A 21620-nucleotide genomic window follows, 5' to 3' on the forward strand; every position below is an offset into this window, starting at 1 on the left:
ACTTAATCCTGAAGTTGTCTGTGATTTTACCCATTGCTCGAATCCCCTGTCCGCTGCTGCATTAATGGAGTAGATGGTTGAACTGGCCCTACCAAAAAGACCACCAATATCACCCAGCAGGCTTCTTTGGGCCAGATGCTTAATCTGGCGTGGCCATTACATGAAGTATATGCTTTTACAAAGAGGACCCACGGGGGTTAACTGAAGAAAAATGCAGTTTTTATTTATTATTGGGCTGAAGTCCTGGCTAATAGGGTTTTCAAGCACTAAAATACAATGTGATATATAATATCAGTGTATAATAATATACAACCTGTAACAATTTTGTTTGTATAGTACATTTTCTTTTGATAACTTTTATTAACTAGTGTTAAGAATATCATTAGGAAAACTGACAGTGGAAATGGTCTCTTACAGAGTTTAGGTTTATTAAGAAACATTTCTCTGAATCGTAAGTGTTGTTCCCAAGTTAAATTCAACTTGAGTTTTGAGTCTCGACAATCAAGGACCACGGGGACTCGGACTATAAGTCTGCCACAGCTACTACAGCTGCTGCCATCTTTCCCTTATTTTGTATTGCGCTGACCTCAGCAGCCCACCAATTTCCATTGCCCGAGCCCAGGGCATCCTTTATTGCCGTCCTAAACCTATTGTATTTATCACTGAAATCCCCTTCGGACACTCCCTCAGGCCATGAACCATTTCTAAACGCTACATTAATACCTACTCATGTGTTATTTGGGCATTTGGCTTTCACTAGAATATGTACATCTTTTAAGTGCATTACACTTAAGATAAGATAAGATAAGAGAACTATATTTGAAATGATAGAACAAATCTATACTGTTGAGAGACTCTTTGGACCTGCATGGCAAAGGCTAACAGAGAAACAGTCTGCTTTAAAACTCTAGGAATGTGAAATGTATCTAGAAATATTAAATTTAGTTCTTCAGGTACACATGTATGAGTGCGAGAGGGATACACGTGTGTGTGCGAGAGAGAGAGAGGGGTACAGGCGTGTGTGTGTGCGTGTGAGAGAGAGAGGGGTACAGGCGTGTGTGTGTGCGTGCGCATGTGTGTCGGTTTCAATTAACAAGACAGTCGACACGCTTTGCAAATAAGGAAAAACAAAGTATTTATTTGCAGAACAATAACATCAACATCAACACTGGGGGGGGGGTACGGGACCGAGAGCAGTGCGGCGGAGCACTGAACATGCTATTGTGCGCCCACCCTTGTTTCTCAGTCAGTGTGCATCAGTGTGTGTGTGCATGCGTGTGTGAGAGAGAGTCGGCGTGTTACAGCAGTCTCCCTCGGCACTCTGTGGATCCGCAGCAGCAGAGCAGCTCCTTGCCCTCCACGCTGCCCACCTCGTAGTTATAGTCCCAGGTGAGCTCCGTACCTGCCCTGATCCTCCTGCACGGAGAGAGGGAGAGAGCCACAGCAATCAGGGATTCAGTGCGTCAGTCTCTAACTGACTAACATTGAAACTAATTTAGTTTTATTAAACAGAAGTCTAGTTTTTCTAATAACTGTAATAACTATAACAAAAATCCACTAACTAAATATGAATAGGATCAAAAACTGTTAACTATAACTAACAGGAAACTTGTAACTAAAAAAACCACTGGTCTCTGTTTCAGTGCGTCAGTGTCTCAGTCGCTCCATGCGTCAGTGTCTTACTTGCTGGCGAAGAAGGCGACCCAGGGGAAGCGCAGGTCATGCGTGTCCACGAACACGTTCTGCACAAATAGGTTGGGACTGCAGCTGTGCTGTGGGATGGACAGACAGACAGAGAACGTCACATGTGGCGCACACAGGGGCATGAGGCAATGCGTACGAGAATGTATGCAGTGTACGTACGACAGCGTGTGTGTGTGCGTGTGCGTCCTGCTTTAAATCACACCTGTCACAGACTCCAGTGTGTACAGATCAGTGAATGCGGCTCCCATGTGTCTAAGGTCGGGGGCAGAGTCCCTCAGGGGTCTGTCTTCAGCCCTAATCCTAAATCTTAATTCTGAATGTCGACAAGGTGCAGACAGGACTGAATCATAGCACGGCCATTTCTGATCCGAAGTCCACTTTTGTTCATATTGCAATAATCAAGTGAGCTTGGTTCGTTTTGCATCGCTAAAACACCGGATACTCACATTGGACACAGTGCATACAAGAAATGGCAGCATAACGCGTACAATAACACAGCTATATGACGGCAATAACGTAACTACAGTAGTGCAGCAAACACATTTGACAGTCTGCTTCTGAAACAACCAGATAATATATGGGTGCGTTCACGGTGTGCAGAATGTCACCATGCAGATCTGACCAGCAAAGCAATTCATTTCACAATATGTGACGCAAGTCCGTATTGTGAACGCATCCAATATTGAATCATACCGTGTGTCTGTATTGAATACAGCAGGCTGCTACACTGCCGAATAGTATTATAATCAGTGCTGAGATGCTGAATGGTGATTGTTTTGCCTATATACACATAAATAGTACAGTAGTGTGACGTCCCCTAAATATCCATCTAAGAGTATTTTACTGCTCCTGCCATACCTTTAAAATAGAGTACTTTATATAATATATTAAATACATTATTTTTATAACAGTTATTTCTGACACTAAGTACAAAGAAGCTGCACAATGAATTAAAAATGGCAGTGTAAACATGGCTACTGAGACCCCTCTGCCAACCTGTGTGAGAGATGCCTCGTCTTGTGTGTGTTTTTACACAGTGAGTGAGTGTTAACGCAGCGTGACCTTTGACCTACATTGAGGTATCGACCCAGGTTGCCCTCCAGCTTGGCGTCGATAATGTAACAGGACTCCTCCCCGTCGTAGAACTGACGGGTGTTCCTCCAGAGCGGAGCGCCTTCCGCCCCCGCAGCCCCCACGCCCAGCGCAGCCCCCGCCGGACCCCCGGACATGGGCGTCTTGATGGCCAGCCCGTGAGTGGACTTCAGAGCGAAGCCCCGCGTGGACTTCACTGCCACCTGCCTCTTCACTGGGCCTGAGGGGGAAGCAGGGAGAGAGCGAGAGAGAGAGAGACTGGTTAATACACTGCAGACCTCTCTCTCTCAATTTCAATTTTTTCAATTCAAGGTGCTTTAATGACATGACAAACAAATTTGTATTGCCAAAGCAACTGAACATACATTCATGTATGGAAAATAAATAATAATATAATTACAAATCACAATACCTTATCATAAAGTACAGACAAATTAAATATAAATTGTATACATAACAAAATAAATAAAAAAAGATTTACTATTTACAGAGTAATTGTTGTTTTGTTTTTCGAACAGAAATACAAGGACACACAGACGAGTATTTACACGTCCTCTGCAGCTGGTGCTGATGTGTCACTGTGCCCCTCAGGCTGTGGCAGCGGCAACACATTGGGCAGCCAGGGGGCGGTGTGTCCCTCCCTGAGGAGGACTGACTGTTATATCGAAGATTGGGTGGGCATTTATTATTTTGTTAAAGAATGTGTCCCTTATTTGGGCATACTAACTGCAGTGGAGGAAGAAGTGCATCTCTGTCTCAGACCTGCCAACCCCGGACATTGTTCTGAGGAGCACATCAGAGGCACCCCGGACATTGTTCTGAGGAGCACATCAGAGGCATAAGCTAAAGACACCTGAAATGGTTGCGTGCGTTTGAATAACAACTCCTTTATTACTTTGTTTTATGTTAACCTGGTGTCCTGGTATCGGGATAGTACTTCCTGATAGGCTTATTCGCAGTATAAAGTGCAAGTAAATTATTAAATAGAAATGGAGCCTCTGTAGCTACCTGAAAACATAAGTACATGTAGCTCATTGCGGATTACTTTAGCTCTCGATACAGAGACAAGATTTAATGAATAAATAAAGTGAACAGCAGCACATTCTAAATAACACCTAAAATAATAGTGCCTTTTTGTTCTAGCTAATCTTGCTATGCTAGTTTTGTTTCCAACTCTCAGACATGAGAGTGGAGAGTCAGAAGGTCTGAAGAGGACAGCCTAGGCCAGGAGTATGGGGGCTGCCAAGACCCCCTTTGGGGTCCACGGGCGAAGCTCTGGTATGGGTTCCAAGGGGGCTTTGCCAGGCATTTCTGGCTATTTAATGAGTGTATCTGGCATTAGAATGATATAAAATAAGCAGTGAACTTAAGTCAACAATCAGCCCAGAGCTTCATTCTGCGGTTGGTGCTTTTATGTTCAGTATTTGTAATACTCCTTTTACACAAGTAATTAGGTATGTTCAGTATTCTCATGCTCCATGTACAAGTGTAATTACGGTTTATTCTGTGTCCTATGTGTTGTTGTTTTGAGGGAGAGACAAAGCGGTTACTGTGCTGAGAACGAGTGATATGTGGTGAAAATAAATTGTTAAACTATAGTCATCTCTTGTCGATTTAACATGTGCTTGTAATTAAATCTCTCATCTCTCTAATAACTTGTTTACAGTTAATATAAGTGTTTGCGGTTTACTCAAATTGTCGTGATGGTTTCGAGTAGATGCTTCCGCTTCAACATGCGTCTCGACTTACTTGCCATCGACTCATGGCACCAGTCTCGGACCCAATTAGGACATAACTTCAGGGCAGGACTGTGCATGAAATCCACTCTGCAGCGCTGTGACTGTGCCTACGACATATTTCGAGCCTGGATTGGCTCTGCTCAAGTTTTTATCAATCTATCTTGTTAATAACGGCAAGTGTGCAGAACTTCAGCCCTATTTCTGTGTATTTTGGTGTTACAATGCGTTCCAGTGTACTTTCATGTCAAGATGCGTACATGCTATGCAAAATGCGTACAGGTTGTCAGGTCTTCTCCCTCTCCCTCTCCCTCTCACCTGTGCTGGGTGGGGGGGGCCCGGTCTGCATCTTGTCGTCCTCCTCGGACCCGGAGCTGATGGTCTGGATGTCGTCACTGTCGTTGCCCCCCGTCTTGGGCTTCCTGTCACCGTCGCTGTCGGAACTGGACAGAGTCATCACATCCTGAGGGAGGGGGGGGAGCGGAGGACACAGGGAAGAGCGCAGCGTCAGAATGGATGAGGGGAAACCAACAAGAGTGAAGGACAGACACGGAGCAGGAAGAGGGGAAAGAATGAAGGAGAGAGAGACAAAAGAGACAAAGGGACCAGCACACAGAGAGGCAGAGACAGTCTAGGAGACATGGGGGGGGTAGTACCGCGTTACTGGCCTCGGAGGGGGGGAGGGGGCCCCTTTGCATCGTCTTGGTAGCAGGGCGTCGCGACACAGGAGTCTTAGCTGGATTTGGGTTATAGCCAAACACCCTGGTGCCATCCAACACCCTGAGAGAGAGAGATTATATTATTATTAAGATATGTATATATAATACAATTTAAATACAAATCTGTATTAGGTTTGCCAATCATGCCAAAAAAGTTTAATTGAATTGGGGAGGTGGGGGAGAGAGAGAGAGAGAAGGGGAGGGGAGGTAGGGGAGGGAGCTGTACTCACATGCCAGTCTTCTGGTCACCAGAGTCCTGAAACAGACAGAGCAGCAATGAGAGACTCCACTACCACACTGATCTGTCTGCGTGTGTCTGTGTATCCTCCTCCCCCTCACCTTCTCTGGTTTGGGCTCCTTCTTGAGCTCGTTGCCCTCGGCCTTCACCCTGCCCTCGCCGTGGTCCGCGGGGTCGCCCCCCCCCGTGGCGCTCAGCCAGGACGCCACTTTGCTCTTGCCCGTCTCCTCGGGGACGGGGGGTGGCTTGCTGTCCTCCCCGCTGCCCGCCGGTGCCCCCATGCCCTCCTTACTGTCCTGAGACACGCTGCCTGGAGAGGGGGAGGGAGCGGGAGAGACAGGGAGGAGAGGAACCGTTAGAAAGAATAAGACGGATGGACCCTCCTCTTCCTTCCTTTATCGACCCTTCCCCTCTCCTCCTCCCTCCCTCCCTTTCCTTCCTTCCTTCCTCCCTTCTCCCTCTCTCCTTCCTTCCTTCTCCCTCTCCCTCTCCCCTCCTCCTTCCTCCCTCCCTTCTCCCTCTCCCTCCCTCCCTTCTCCCTTCTCTACCTACTCCCCTCCCTTCTCCCTCTACCTCCCACTCCTTCTCCCTTCGTCCTTACTTCTCCCTCCCTCCATTTCCCTCTCCCCCTCCCTCCGCTCAGTGCACCCTCCCCCTCACTCCTCTCTTCCTCACCTTCCTTCAGGCCCCTGGTCTGCCTGCGGGTGGCGTAGCTGCGCCACACTGAGCTGGCGCTGTAGTACTCCTCCTTCACGAAGTTGTCGTCTGAGCTGTCCTCGTCCTCGTCCTCCTCGTTCGAGTCCTCGTCCTCCTCATCATCGTCCTCGTCCTCATCCTCGTCCTCCTCCCCGTCGTCGTCCTCCCCATCCCCTCCCTCCACGGAGGACGACCCTCCCCCTCCCCGCCTGTTGTCGGCCGACTCCCTGCGTCCTCCTGGCCTGTTCCGGCCTCCTCTCCCTCCTCCGCCTCCGCCTCCTCCTCCTCCTCCCCCTCCTCCGCCGCCTCCCCCGCCCAGGGAGCCGCTCCCTCCCTTCAGGTCCACCCCGCTGCCGTCGGAGGAGCAGTGGGCATCGCTCTCGTAGCCCTCCTTGAAGTTCTCCACGCTCTCGATGTGGTCCAGGTTGGCAAAGTACTCGTCTCCCATCTCCAGGCCCTCCTTGTCCGCAAAGTCGTCCGTCAGGATCTTGCCTGGGGGAGGGGCCGGCGGAGTCAGACCAAAGCAATGGAGGCCCCATCCTTTCCGTCCCTCACTCTCACACTCTCTCATTCACTTTCACACTTTCACTTTCTCTCTCCATTCACTTTCATACTTTCACTTACTATCTCACATATATTCACTCTCTCTCTCACTCCCCCTCTCCCTCTCTGACCTGCGTAGATGCAGACGAAGGAGCCCTTGGCGATGTCATCCAGGCAGCGGATGCCCCAGCCCTTGTTCTGGGTCTTGAAGAGCTGCAGGCGCACCTGCAGGCCCTGCTGCACCAGCCGGTTGGTGCACATCTGAGCGTGGCAGCGGCAGCGCTTGTTACACTCGTACACCCTGAGGGGAGGGAGTAAGAGGGAGTGTGAGAGAGGGACAGAGTGAGAGGGACAGAAGAAGGAGTGTGAGAGAGGGACAGAGAGTGAGAGACAGAGAGCCAGAAGGATGCAGAGGGACAGAGATAGAGCGCATCTCACCCGGTGGGCAGGCACTCCTCCAGTCTCTTGTGCTGGTACCCTGCGTTGTGGTTGAGCTGCGCGCCGGGGGTGCAGGCGGTGGCCTGGAGGGTCAGCTGGTGACAGGAGCAGCGTGACCTGAGGACACACACACGCACACATGAACACTGTCCACACTGTATACACACAGAGAGAGACAGAGACAGAGACAGAGAGACACACTCACTTGTCCCGGCAGCCGTCCGTGCAGTCGCAGCCCACCAGGAAGTCGTCGCTGGTGTTGATGTAGACGCCTTTGCCCGGGATGCGCTCCTTGCTGTAGGCCACACTGGGCGGCGGCGTCATGTCGATCTCGTTGACGCAGGACAGCGGCACGTCCTCGCGCCCGTGCGTGATGTCCTGGATGAAGTAGAAGGGCTTCTGGGGCTGGAAGCGCCGGTCCACCAGCACGTAGGGGTCCAGGCAGAACATCTCCAGGGACACGAAGTCGCAGTGTGCCTGGAACAGGTAGCGCTCGATCTCCCCCATGCTGCGCAGGCCCAGACCACACGGGGACTTGTAGATCACGTGGAACGACATCTGGGATCATAGGACAGGGGGGTTAATGTTCACTGAGCTAGGCTGCATTCCATGTATCGGTCTGTGCGTCTGACAGCCTGTCTGTATCTCTGTCTCCCCCTCACCCGTCTGATCACTCACTCACTCACTCACTCACTCACTCACCTCCCCTCCCCATCTCTCTCGCTCTCTTTCTCTCTGACCTTGCGGTTGACCCTGCGGCGGCCGGTCATCCTGCGGAAGCTGTACAGCAGGGGGATGAGCAGCGGGTTGCGGCTGCGGAACTGCTCGGGCCGCGCGGGGCGCAGGGCGTCCAGGCAGGAGCGGCTGCAGACGTGGGGCCGGTAGAACAGCTTCTCCGGGGGCGCCTGGTAGGACGGCTCGGGGGGGACGCGGTCCATCATCATGTGCTGGTACTGCGGGGCAGTGGACGGGGGAGGCAGCTGGCTCACGGAGGCGGCGGGGGGCTGCTGCTGCAGTGGCTGTGGCTGTGGCTGTGGCTGCAGGAGGGCCGGCTGGGGGAAGCCGACGCTGGTGGTGGTGGTGGTGAAGGTGGGGGACAGGAAGGCGGTCGTCACCACGGTGGTGCCGGTGCCGGAGGGTGGGGGTGCGCCGGGCTGGGCCGCCAGGTGGGCCTGGGCGGGGGTCAGCGCCGTCAGGGTCTGAGTGAGGGGCCCGGTGGTCTGCAGGAGGTAGAACCTGGACAGTGGGAACACACACAGGTCTGTAAATCCACACGAACACACACACTCTCACTGATACACGCACTCACGTATGCACTCACACACACGCACTCAACACAATGGATAGAGACAGAACACAGGGGGACACGGGGACACGGGGACACAGGGTGCCAGCTGTACCTGGGCATGGAGGTGAGGTTCAGGGTGGTGGTGAGCGTGGGTGCAGGCCGCGTAGCAGGAACCAGGGCAGTGTTGTTGTCGGCGGGTGTGGGGGCGGCTGTGGTGGGGCCGGCTGTGGTGGCGGTGGCTGTGGTGGCGGCGGCTGTGGTGGCGGCGGCTGTGGTGGCGGCGGCTGTGGCGGCGGCTGTGGCGGCGGCTGTGGTGGCGGCGGCGATGGGGCGGGGCGGGATGAAGGGCGAGGTGCTCTTCTTGGCCACCTGCTGCTTGGGCTTCGACTGTCCAGAGTGCACACTGTCAGGACTCCTGAAAGAGAGAGAGAGTTTAACTGCAGTAAGTGACGGTACTGCGTTACGCCCTGTGCGCTACCGTGTTGCACCCTGTGCTGTACTCACTCTGAGCGGGGGGCCTGGGGGGCTTGGGCAGGCAGGGGACGGGGGGCGATGCTGGGGCTGCTGGTCTCCTTGGTGTACTGGACAACCGGGCCCTTCGTCCTGACTGCGCCTGACAGAGAGAGAGGGAGCAGTTCACAGCCAGAGACGCACACACACACTCACACAGTCGGACACCCACATACACACACACCCACACAGTTGGAGACAGTTGGGGCGGACCCCCTGGCCCCTCCTTACCCATGTTGGGTCGGCTCCTCTGCAGACCCGCCTGCTTCTTCTCCTGGAAGTTGGCCGTGTTCATCTTCAGGTTGAACATGGGCTCGAGGCGTGTGGAGCCTCGGTAGATCCACTCGCTGCGCTTGTCATCCTGCAGCACGACCAGGGATCAGAGGTCACACATTCACACTCCACTGACGATAACCTGATCATTTAAATCTGGCTACCTTCGTTCCTCAAAGCCAAATAGAGGCTAAACTCGTCTTGTTAACGTGCTCTTGCTGCCGCACAAGGGAGGATTGCAGAGCACAGAGACACTGATCTCAAGGTTCCTGCAGGTTAAGGATGTGGAAAAATCATGACTTTTAATAGTCAGAATTACTGACTTTTTAATGATCAAAGTGTTCTGGGATTATAATTGTTGCATTGACGTAAATGAAAACACTGTTTAGTGTATAATATGTGCAGTGCAATTAAACTACCACAAATCTACAGCTGGGATGTTAACCCACCTAAAATCCAAACACCCTTCTGCGACACTAGCAATGACAGAAAGGGAAAGAGGAGCAACAAACACTAATATTATTAAGCTACACACACAGCCAGCTGTTGCTATTTATTCTGTATTCACTGCAACTCGAACACACAGGTGTGTTTCTGAACACAGACCGACAGTCTGTGTTGAGTGTGGTTTGGAAACTTGGAAAAGTACATTGTTTAGTTAAGTATACCGTATAAATTAGATAGTCTAATACATTTTGGATTTTGCTGTTTTTACAGGAAAACATTGCCACAAGGTCATTAATGTTCAGGCATTTTCGTTGCAACTCACATCGCTAAACTATTATTGAGTGAAAATTGAATGAATACTGTGGAGGAAAATATAAATCATTTTGTGCTTCTGTGCTTTGTGTGCTGTGACCCTGGAAGTTTCTTTTAAGTAACTATTAATTTGCCTGTATTCTTTTCATATGAATTATGAGAACCTGTTCTCTTTTCACTTCTCATTTACTCCCTTTTAGTTTATCAGCAACTTACATTCTCTACTTGTTTCTTATTAAAGTTTAATTGTTTTAAACCTATCTTTGTTATCGGCAAATGACCTTCCAAATGTAGCTGGCAATTCAGAGGATAATAATTATTATTCATGAGTAATAATGGTAATAATATTGATGAGATGGTTAGGCTTACTTTAGAATGCCAATGAAATGACTATCATAGTTATTTAGATGACCAATCAGACACTGCTCGTAAAATGTCAAACCCCTTGAAGGTATGTCTGAAAATGGGAATAAAAGCTTTGTATTTCCTTGAACTCTTTGGAAAAACAGCATTATACTTGTTGAATACTTTCTGTTGCTGTGTTCTGCCGTTTTTTCCCGTGCACGTAATAAAATCTGATTACAACTTCCGACTCCAAATCTTATTTCCAGCACAATACAAATTGAAAAAGAAAAACATTTTGGATACAGCTGCAATTGCAAAATATTCCTTTATCAACAAATAGTCACAACCTTTATAGTTAATTTGAAATTATGAAAACAAAAAGTTCGGGAGATACGTGAGAGTTGGCAGGTGTGCTTATTGCTGCTGTTATTATGCCATTTCCATACGTCTTTTGACAGGAAGGTATTTTTACACAGACTAATGTTTATTTAACAACGGTGTGTCAGATAAGTATTCATCAATTACAAAGTATTAATGTATTTGTTTTTTAGTTGCGTAGCTGAGATTCTGCTGAAGGGAACCATGTGCGGTTTGTTTACATTGCGTCTTTGCTGGCTTTTGCTTTTGAACCGAGTATAGGAATGCGCCTCTAGCAAAAAAGCGCAGCGCTGTGCACACAGTCTGCGTTAAGCCCGATTCATCCTTCTGCGTCTGCGTCTCTGCGTACATGCTCGGGCATCATACGCAGATGTTCGCATAGGTGTCTGCCAACATACTTGCATGTATGTTGATGCGTGGATAGGGGGCGGTGTCGCATTAACACATCGCAATCTACAGAAAACAAAACCCGATTTCTATGGTGCACCTAGGGTTGTATGGATGTAAATCAACACATACTGTAAATGACGTTACAGAAACTACACACACACAGAAATTGCCATATTGCATCCTTTATGTGAAGATCTATATGGTCTTGCTATATAGTTGAATAGAGACCACTATAGCCACTTTTTCAATTCAAAAGTAAGTCTGCGTATGTGAATATATCGCGCATATCCGTTCTTATGTTACTAAATATTTTAATTAAATACATATACAGCGTTTAAGCTGTAAACTCCTCAAACTTAAGCTATAAATACTTACTTCTCCAAACGCTGACCCACAGTTTATGCAGTAGGCTATACTGAATATTATATAGCCCACAATCTGGACTTTGCTATACAATTAGTAATTGTGAAAGATTGATTGATTGACAGTTGATTGGTGAAACACTCGATTTTCAACACATCATATATTCATTATTATAAATATGTGTTGTATTAAATTTGCCCGTATTGCCTGTCCTGATCAGCTCAGCAAGTTTCTAACTATCCTCTGGAATTCAATCCTGATCCCGTTGCAAACCCGGGTCTGATGCATCATGATGCTAATTCTTTCAGATCAGGTGTCGAGCTGGCGACAGGTTGACTGGTGCACAAAATTTATTTTTCCTTACATCATTTTGTGGATTTAAAGCATACTCCGCTGTTCATTCCGTTCACAGAAGGCAAAGTAGGTTTTACTTTTTGCCCACAAAATTGCCAAGCACAAAATAAGTGGGCATTTCATGGCACAAAATGTGAATTATGTTCACACAATAAGAATTATATGCACAAAATGTGCATTTTGAGGGACAAAATACTCATTATGTGCTCAAAATGATGAATGACACAAACGGTACCCCATATTTTTGCCAGACCTCTGCACATATCCATACCAGTACAACTGTTAGTGCGACAAATGCGTTTCGTGGATGAGGAGATGCATTTGAAATACTTTCGTATGTCACCACATAATTTTTCTGACCTGCTGCAGCGCCTACAGACACATCGACCACCAATCACCCCAGCACTGAGCGATTGGCCGCTGCTAGTAGAATCTCCCTGCTCAACCAATCAGCGCTGCCTGACATGCAGGACTGCAGAGACGCACTATTCTTGATCCCTGAGGAAGGGTGTTGCTACTGTAGAGGGGTGTGTCGAGCGCTTTCATTGGGTAGAAACACAAGCTTTTCTGCACAGATGCACTGGAGCAGGATTACGATTAAGGATGTGTTGCTGTAATAACTTACTCTTTAAGCTTGCTTCGAGGAACGGAAAAAGCCAGATTCTGTCAAGTTATCCTCAAAGTTATCTGGCTAACTCGGTTATCCAGCTACGAGGAACGGGGCCAGAAGACCAGCATGTAATAACCCCCCGACTCACCAGGAAGAGGATCTTGACCAGGCTGCCGTCCACCTCCTCCACACGGGACTTCCACCAGGTGCCCTCCCACTCCGTCTTGATCAGCTGGCCGGCCTTCAGCAGCACCATAGGCCGATTGGGGTAGGCCGTGATGTACTCCTCGATGAAGTCCCGACAGGACGCGTCCTCGATGTCCTCCCACGTCTTCTTCACTGGACACGCAAGAGGACAGGCAGTGTGAGTGACACACGCGGGACAAGGGGACAGAGGGAGGGAGAGAGGAGTGGACAGAGACAGAGAAAGAGAGAGAGAGAGAGGGACAGAGGGAGAGGAGTGGACAGAGATAGAGGGAGGGAGGGAGAGAGAGAGGAGTAGACAGAGAGCCAGAGGGAGGGACAGAGGGAGGAGTGTCTTACGGGGCCTGCAGACAGGGTACAGCTCCGGCAAGCTGACGTAGGAGGCGTAGCCATCATCAAAGAAGATCAGGAACCTGAGGGATCAGGAACAGTGACAGTGACGCACTGACGCACAGTAACACACTGACCATGACGCACTGACGCACAGTAACACAATGACTCGCTGACCCGGAAACTTATGACCTCGGCGACACCCCCTCACCTCATCCTGTTTTTGCTGTTGGGCATCTCGGCCACTATGCCAGCGTACAGCCACACCTGGTTGCCGTCCTTGTACTTGGCAACGACGCGGGCGCCCACGTGCAGCCGGTCCAGCGTGGGGTGGTAGTCGAAAGCCACGTGGTTCCCTGACAGCAGGCTCTTCCCCTTGTTGTCGAACTTCACCTTGTACTTGAAGTTGCTGCCTGAGGGAGGAGAGAGAGAGAGAGGGAGAGAGTGTATTTATATTAGTCATCTAATTACTCTCTAGTTGGCCAACTCCCTCCCTCCCCCTCCCCGGCTCTATCAAATCAGCAGGGACACACGCACCAGGGGACACAAATGGAAATTGGGCTTCAAGGCATTCAAGACAGAAAACAGGAGACACTTCTTCACACAGAGAGGCGTCACAATCTGAACAAACTCCCCAGTGATGTGGTTGAAGAGACAATTTGGGAACATTTAAAATCAGACTGGATAGGATCCTTGGACACTTTTTTTGTGTTTACAACGTTCACGTGTCCATACAAAGACATGCAGCTCAATGATTGTTCTCGGAAAGCGACGCGTTAACAGCCTTTTGTTGGATTCACTGAACAAAAACATGTTGAGGGGCAAATGGTCTCCTCTCGTTTGTAAACTTTCTTATGTTCTTATGTTCTCTCCCTGGCTCTCTCCCCGACTCTCCCCCTCTCCGTCTCAGTTTCTCCCTCTCCCTCTCCCTCACCGACAGGGTTGATGGCGATGAGGATGCCGCGGTGCCAGGTCTTGGTTCTCTTCTTGCCAAGGATCCTCATGTTGAGCACCAGCTCTCCGCTCCGGTCCTCAGGGACCGCTGGCTGTGTCTGGGCACCGCGGGTCACCGACGCTGGCGCTGGGGCCGGGGCCAGAGGAACCAGGGTCTTAGTACCTGTGGAGTCTGGAGGGAGGGAGTGTTGGAGGTGGAGGTTATTTGACTGAATTATTAGAGACAGAGAGCGAGACACAGTCACGGACAGAGAGAGCGAGAGCGAGACACAGTCACGGACAGAGAGAGCGAGACATGGACAGAGAGAGAGAGACAGAAAGACAGGGATGGAGAGCGAGACAGAAAGACAGGGACAGAGAGTGTGATGCTGACCCCGGCTGGTAGAGCGCAGGAGAGAGACGGCAGGGACGACGGGGGCGGCCTGGGAGGGGGCACTGGTCTTAGACACAGCCTCTGCCAGCTTCTGCACCTCCTGCGTGGATTTCCTCAGAGCGGAGACCTGTGACCGACAGAGACACGGGCCGATCAGTGCATCTGTGATCAACACATACATTATATTGCTTTATTAGTATGAGCAGAGAGGGAGAGGGAGAACTCACCACAGGGTTCTTTGCTGGTGTGGTGACCTTGGCTGGAGTGACTGGAGGGAGAGACAGAATTTACAACACTGCTTGTTTGTCACGCCAATAAAGCACTTTTGAACTGGAATTTGTGTCAGTCTGTCCATCAGGCCGTGTGTCAGTCCATGTGTCAGTCCGTCAGTCAGTCCGTGTGTCAGTCAGTCAGTCATCAGGGCGATAGATCAGCGAGATCATACTGCACTCTACGGCCACCACATCATCGTCATCATCGTCGTCGTCGTCAATCTCGATGACCTCAGAGGGCCCCTGTGGCCCCGCCCCCTCATCCTCAGAGCTGCTATCCTTGTAGGTCAGACCCATCGTCACATACATCTTCCTCACCAGAGCCTCACACTCCTGCACCGACCTGCGACACAACGCACTGCTACTGCACATGGCACAATACACTGCTACTGGGTGTGTGTGTGTGTGTGTCAGGGTATCAATGTGTTAGTGTGTGTGTGTGTGTGTCAGGGTATCATTGTGTCAGTGTGTGTGTGTGTGTGTGTGTGTGAGAGAGAGACTGTCAGTGTGTGTGAGTGTGTCAGCTTGTGAGAGAGTGTATATGTCACGGTATGAATGTGTCAGTTTGTGTGGGTGTGTGTCATTGTGTGTGTGAAAGTGTGCGTCAGTGTGTGTGTCAGTGTGTATGCATGTGTGTGAGAGTGTCAGTGTGAGTCTGTGTGTATGAGAGAGAGTGTGTCAGTGTGTGTCAGTGTGTGTGAGAAAGTGTGTCACTGTGCATGCGAGACAGGGTCTGTGTGAGAGTGTGTCACCGAGAGAGAGAGAGAGAGATAGAGTGTGCATGTGTGAGAGAGTGTTTGTCAGTGCGTGTGTTAGTGTGAGTTGCACTGACTGGGACGCCGTGTCAAACATCTGGTCCACTGAAGCCACCTCGGCCTCCTTCTCCTCCACCAGGCTCTGCAGCTCCGCCAGCTGCTCCCTGCGCCTGCGCACCGCCTCGCTGCGCTCCACCTCCTCCTCGATCCACTTGCGCAGCTCCTGCAGCGACACGCCCAGCTCCTCCTGCACCTCCTGCTCCAGCACCTCCATCTCCTCCTCCATCCCTGAGAGCGAGGAATGCAGGGAGATCATCATACACAATGACCAGGGACAATCTGCACAGCTATTTAAATATTAACTTGTGTTGTTCTGTTCTCTTCACTGTGTCTGTCAATGCTAATAAAGTTTATTTTGAATTGAAGTCAAAGTGAACAGAACAACGTAGCTTACTAACAACAGTGAGAGAGAGACACGCTGGTTTGTTCTTCACCACAAAAGAACAGGGTGAACCACAGAAACATATACTGGAGAACTGCGTGAGAGTTACAGATTATTAAACTATACAAGAAACCATGCTTAATATTATCATTATTATTAATAATAATAATAGGGGGGTTGTGCCGTAAACCTTCGCCAAACAATGGAGGCAGTGTAGCTGCGTCAATCGCGATCGGAAATGTAGTCTTTTTACGGCGGCTGACTCTCACGGTTTGCTACACAATAACCAGCAGACATGAAACACAAAATACACCTGCAAGGGTTTCACTGGTCCATTAAACGTCCGTGTCGTGGGATGCAAGAATAATGAAAAACGACACTTTTATCCCGAAATGCGGGGTCGGTCAAGGGTTTAGGGAACTCCAGCTCCCAGCAGCCCTTGCGACTCGCAGCCTGGGCGCATGACTGTGACGCCGGCTGCGCGTTAATTCAAAATAACTCGTCGCTTCATATTGTAACTCCGTTTTAAACGTGTTTTTGTTCAGTAAATCCCATAAAAGTCTGTAAACGCGTCGCTTTCCGAGAAAAAGCATTGAGCTGCAGGTCTTTCTATGGACACGTGAACGTTGTAAACACAAAAAAGTGTCCAACCTACCTGGGAACAACAAACGAGAGATTCGTGGATTTTAATATTTCCCTCTGGGTCCGGGTCGCTTCAGATTTGGACCATATGCAGACCAATTCCTTCCTCACTGTGGCGGGGGAAACAATTCCTAGTTTAAAAGCCTTTAATAATATATTTAACGATAGTCATTCTCCTTCCCCAGGCATCCCTGCAGTGGTAGGCAAGTCCAGAGGGGGACAACGCCCACTTACAACACTGCGCCAATCCTCATCCTGCAGCGGTTTGAGTGACATCCCCCCGGGCCAATAGCTTCTGCTGGATGGACAACAGCGGCAATCTCGTCTTCTGCCGTTAACCAATCCGCTGCGGGAACAGGGTGAGTGATGGCTGCGCTGGCCAATGGGTGCAGATGGGGGGGGGGGTTCGGGCGGGAGTTGGTCGTCTGTGTGCGCGGAGATAAATATAAATACGGGACGGTGTATTGTGCTGTAATAATAAGGTGATCTTCCCCTACAACACATCCTGTCCTCTATGTCTCACCCTGTCCCCTACAACACATTATGTCCCCTATGTCTCACCCTGTCCCCAACAACACATCCTGTCCCCTATGTCTCACCCTGTCCTCTATGTCTCACCCTGTCCCCTGCGTCACACCCTGTCCCCAACAACACATCCTGTCCCCTATGTCTCACCCTGTCCCCAACAACACATCCTGTCCCCTATGTTTCACCCTGTCCCCAACAACACATCCTGTCCCCTATGTCTTACCCTGTCCTCTATGTCTCACCCTGTCCCCTGCATCACACCCTGTCCCCAACAACACATCCTGTCCCCTATGTCTCACCCTGTCCTCTATGTCTCACCCTGTCCCCTGCATCACACCCTGTCCCCAACAACACATCCTGTCCCCTATGTCTCACCCTGTCCCCAACAACACATCCTGTCCCCTATGTCTCACCCTGTCCCCTACAACACACCCTGTTTATTTCTACTTGACCATCAACTGTTGAGTGAGTTGTTTCAAATCCATATCTTTATCACTGATACTTAAGGTTTTGGAGGTAAATTATTCTAAGATGAATTCTGTGTTTTTGCTCAGTTTAAGGTTTCTTTCATGAACGTAATTGGGCTTTGTGTTGTCAGTCATTGTATTGCTTTCAGGAGATTGTGTATCGAGATTAGATTTGTGCACAATTGCAATTCTGTTTTGTGCATATTATTACATACATCCACACTTGCCTGCTTGATTAATATACAACTGTAATATCCATGTTTGTTTAATTGTCTTGTTCACAGGGAGACTCGTTGGACTGGCGACCGTGTCAATAGGAAACTAAATTGCAGTTTTGAGGAACTTGTGGTTGAATTTACAAAACAAAAAGCACAAAAAGTAAAACTCTCACTTAATAGTTTCAAAACTAACCAGACTTTCCTGTTCTGTCTTATGTGTAACATGGTGAATTAAACCAGACATGTGTGACAATGTGTGGTATGTTTACAGGGTAAATGTACATGAAACGTAAGACAGTGCAGCTATTGGTTACTTTAGTCATGTGACACTCACTCACCACCAATCAAGTTTTCACATTAGAATCACGAGTTGTCTATTAATGTCCATTAGTTATTAAAGTGTTACTAACAAATATTAATGTAATTAATACAATTAATATTATTGATTTAATAAAATGTGACTCAATACAGTATTTTTCTTCATTGCTAATGATAATTTCCTTCATGTTAAATTCATGTTACACACACACACACAATCACACACATGATGACACACGATCTGTCACACAGACGATCACATACACACATAGTTACACACATGATCACACACACACTCTGTCATACAGACGATCACCAGAATCAGGCCTGGCCCACAGAGTTGCCCTCCTGCACATTCGCACGTGCTCAGATTCAACAGATTTAAAGCAAGGGAAAAATCATTCAAAAAGAGGAAAATCATCATAATAAAAAATAAAAAGTGGTGAGATTGTTGGGGCTCCAGCAAGGTCCCCAGCCCTGGTCCTGCAGAGACACAGTCCAGTCCAGCTCAGCAGGGTCTTCAGTGAGAGAGACAGATAGTCAAACAGACACACGTATGTGCTGTATCTTCCACACGCTCACTCCAAATCCACACATGAATTGACCATTAATTATTTAGGAATTAATTTATTCAAGTGTCAGTGCAGCTTCAGACTCCCGTCCTGTCCCGAGGTGTCCGGTGTTTTAGTGGATCGGCTGACCACTCTCCGCTCAGCGCAGCACTGAGAGTCCGCGGACCAGTCTCACTGTTCAGAGCTAACAAGGTCAATTAGCAGGATGTCCCGGGGGGAGAGAGCAATGGTGGGAGCTTTGAATTTTTTAAAATATGAAATCTATGAAATCCCGGAGTTGTTTTATGGAAGTGCAGGTTAACGTTGATTACAGCGCTCTCAGGAGTGGGGGTAAGCGTGAGGATAGGTAGATAAGTAGTCCAGTACTGTGCTGTGCCTGTGGTTTGAACAGAGAGGTGGAGAGAAGGACAGAGGACACTGCCAGGGTACGGGACAGGATTGTGACCGTCCTGTCCGGCAGTGTTGTTGTCGGTTGATCATTGAATGGTGTGTTTCTGGAGGTTTCCTGGGGTATCAGTCAGGCATTTGGGATATGAGGGTATTGGGAAATGGGGATATTTGGGGTATTGGGATAATTGGGGGTATTTGGGGGAACTGAGGTATGTGGAATATTGGGGGTCTTGGGGGTGTGGGGGTAATAGGGGTATGGGAGTATTGGAGCTTTAGGGGTATTGGGGCTCTGGGAGTATTCAGGGTACGGGGGTATTGGGGTTATTGGGGATGTGGGGTGTATTGAGGGTGTCAGGGGTATTGGGGGTGTGGGGTGTACTGGGGGTGTGGGGTATTGGGGTGTGGGAGGTAATGAGGCTCAGGGGGTATTGGAGTGTTGGGAGTATTGGTGCTCTGGGGTTATTGGAGTGTTGGGAGTATTGGGGCTCTGGGGTTATTGGAGTGTTGGAGTTATTGTGAGTATTGGAGGTGTGGGGTATTGGGGGTATTGAGGGTGTGGGCAGTATTGGGGCTCTGGGGGTATTGGGGTGTGGGGTCAGTTGTTGATCTGCTCCTCCTGCCAGGTGGAGGTGGGGATGGCGCTGTACGGGTCCATCACCATCTGGGCACAGCGCACCACTGTCACCAGCAGGAAGAAGCACAGCAGCCCCAGGAAGGCCAGAGCGAAGCCCTTGTCCACATCCACGGCAAACTGGGGGGTGGGGGCTGCATCCATCACTGCAGAGAGAGAGAGAGAGAGAGAGAGAGAGAAAGAGAGGGAGGGAGGTAGAGAGAGGGAGAGGGAGAGTTCAAACATAAACAGCATAGGCTTGAAAAAGTATGTGAACTCAGATTCTCAGTAACTGATAGAACCGCCTTTAAGCACTGATAACTTCAAGAAAACATTTTGTGTATTTGCTGCTCAGACCTGCACAACGGTTACCCTGATATTCTCCTGTGGAATTTCCTGATACAATTTTGAATTCATTGTCCCCTCAATGATTGCAAGCCGTCCAGGCCCTGAGGCAGCAAAGCAGCCCCAAACCAGGATACTCCCTCTGCCATGCCCCTTCTGTTAGAACACTGTGCTCAATAAAGACACGTAAAAGTACACATCACACTGTTAATCTATTGTTATGACTTAGCTGAAGATCAGACTATATTTTAGGAGCCATTTATGCAGGCAATTCAAAAGGGTTCACAAACTTTTTCTTGCAACTGTACACACACACACTCAAATTCACACGCACACAGTCACACACACACACACACACACACTGTGCCCTGACACAGGCAGACAACAGTGTCTCCATCAAAGTGTTTCAGTGTGTCTGTCCCCAGCTCCTCCGTTCCAGGCTGTATGACCACTGAGCTGCTCCCGTCTGCCCTGTTCTGGAGCCCGGTACCATCCATCAGCGCTGATGCCAAGAACGGTGTTGCATCTGTGTGTGTGTGTGTGTGTCAGTGTGCCCCTGCATGAGTGTCCACTCACCGCTCTCTCTCCGTGTCCGACTCAGTCTCCGTCCGCGATCCCAAACACCTGTTTTCCCGCTGGCATCCTGGAGAATATTTCTGTCAGCTCCTCCTACCCCCACGAGTGACTTCTTAGCCCCCATCTCCCTCCCATCTCTTCTAGATGTCCAATATGATACAGTTCAGTACAGGAATGCCCCCCCCCCACACACACACACAACTCACTCTCTCCCTCTCTCTCTCTCTCTCCCTCCCTCCCTCTCTCTCATTTTCATACACCCTCATGAATACTTCAGGACAGCCCTGGTGTTGGGTGTCAGCCTGGAGGGGGTTGCAATGTTCAGACCAATTCCCTCTCTCCCACCCAAAGCTTCCAGAAAAAAATACATTGATGGACAATTAAATAAAGATATAAATATTTATATTTATATAAATGTATATATAAAGATAATCTGGAAGTCTGTGTGTATGTGTGGGTGTATTTCTGCATGTGTTTTTGTGCGTGTGTGCATGTCTGTGTGTGTAACTTGACCCAAAGCACAGACCTGCCACTGCTGTTATGTTGTGTGCTGTGTGCTGTGTTTTGCATTGTGTGTTGTGGGCTGTGTACTGTGTGTGTTCTGTGGTGTAAGCTGTGTGCTGTGTTTGTGTTGTGCTGTGTGTGTTTTGTGCTGTGTCCTGTGTGTGGTTGTTGTGAGCTGTGTGCTGTGTGTGTTATGCTTGTGTGAGTGTGTTGTGTGTGGGTGTTTTGTGAGCTGTGTGTGTTATGAGCTGTGTGTGTTGTGTGTGTGTGTGTGTGTGTGAGTGTGTTGTGTGTGGAAAGCTGATCTCAAGGAGGCGGAGGATGGGTAACTGGAAAACTGTCAATGTCAAGCTACACAAGAGTGCGACCCAGGGGAGTTGTCAATCGATCCCCAGTCCGGGGGCTCAGTGGGCCTGAACTACATACAGTGACAGTGTAAACAGAGCTCCTTGTCACGCCTCGCCACCCTGTCACTGAGCTACATGCCTGCGTTGTGTTCATTGCATTATAAGAAACATAAGAAAGTTTACAAACAAGAAGAGGCCATTCGACCCATCGTGCTCGTTTGATTTCCATTAATAACTAAGTGATCCAAGAATCCTATCCAGTCTGCTTTTAAATGTTCCCAAATTGTCCTTCAGTCACCTCACTGGGGAGTTTGTTCAGATTGTGACGCCTCTGTGT

At 49.2% G+C, this 21620-nt stretch overlaps 2 protein-coding genes across 2 annotated transcripts; both read right to left on the reverse strand.

Annotated features, from left to right (window-relative positions):
• Nucleotides 1-1118: 1118 nt before the first annotated feature.
• On the reverse strand, nt 1119-16638 carry setdb1a (SET domain bifurcated histone lysine methyltransferase 1a). The gene is made up of 25 exons (XM_066721041.1): nt 16422-16638; nt 15402-15612; nt 14743-14912; nt 14525-14565; nt 14298-14424; nt 13905-14096; nt 13182-13383; nt 12980-13053; nt 12585-12775; nt 9196-9325; nt 8959-9067; nt 8567-8869; nt 7907-8402; nt 7372-7724; nt 7167-7283; nt 6860-7029; nt 6513-6677; nt 6165-6386; nt 5591-5799; nt 5482-5507; nt 5189-5312; nt 4851-4995; nt 2778-3016; nt 1684-1772; nt 1119-1416 (listed from the first exon to the last, which is right to left on the reverse strand). Exons 2-25 carry the CDS (start codon nt 15608-15610, stop codon nt 1299-1301), a joined length of 4221 nt encoding a protein of 1406 aa, XP_066577138.1. The 5' UTR covers nt 15611-15612; nt 16422-16638; the 3' UTR covers nt 1119-1298.
• A 1451-nt stretch (nt 16639-18089) lies between these two features.
• Nucleotides 18090-20559, reverse strand: LOC136767264 (cortexin domain-containing 1 protein). The gene is made up of 2 exons (XM_066721042.1): nt 20433-20559; nt 18090-19678 (listed from the first exon to the last, which is right to left on the reverse strand). The coding sequence occupies exons 1-2, from the start codon at nt 20554-20556 to the stop codon at nt 19497-19499; spliced, it is 306 nt and encodes a 101-aa protein (XP_066577139.1). The 5' UTR covers nt 20557-20559; the 3' UTR covers nt 18090-19496.
• Between the last annotated feature and the right edge of the window lie 1061 nt (nt 20560-21620).

Source organism: Amia ocellicauda, chromosome 14, assembly GCF_036373705.1.
Source record: "Amia ocellicauda isolate fAmiCal2 chromosome 14, fAmiCal2.hap1, whole genome shotgun sequence".
NCBI lineage: Eukaryota > Metazoa > Chordata > Actinopteri > Amiiformes > Amiidae > Amia > Amia ocellicauda.

Bases quoted from the DNA above. Each gene is read 5' to 3' on its own strand.
- setdb1a (XM_066721041.1), bottom strand. From the start codon at position 15,610: ATGGAGGAGGAGATGGAGGTGCTGGAGCAGGAGGTGCAGGAGGAGCTG. The intron at 7,725-7,906 runs GTCAGAGAGAAA...CTATGATCCCAG, and splicing joins GCCGCAGGGTCAACCGCAAG to ATGTCGTTCCACGTGATCTA. The intron at 7,030-7,166 runs GTGAGATGCGCT...CCCTCCCCTCAG, and splicing joins GAGGAGTGCCTGCCCACCGG to GGTGTACGAGTGTAACAAGC.
- LOC136767264 (XM_066721042.1), bottom strand. From the start codon at position 20,556: ATGGGGGCTAAGAAGTCACTCGTGGGGGTAGGAGGAGCTGACAGAAAT. The intron at 19,679-20,432 runs GTGAGTGGACAC...CTCTCTCTGCAG, and splicing joins TCGGACACGGAGAGAGAGCG to TGATGGATGCAGCCCCCACC.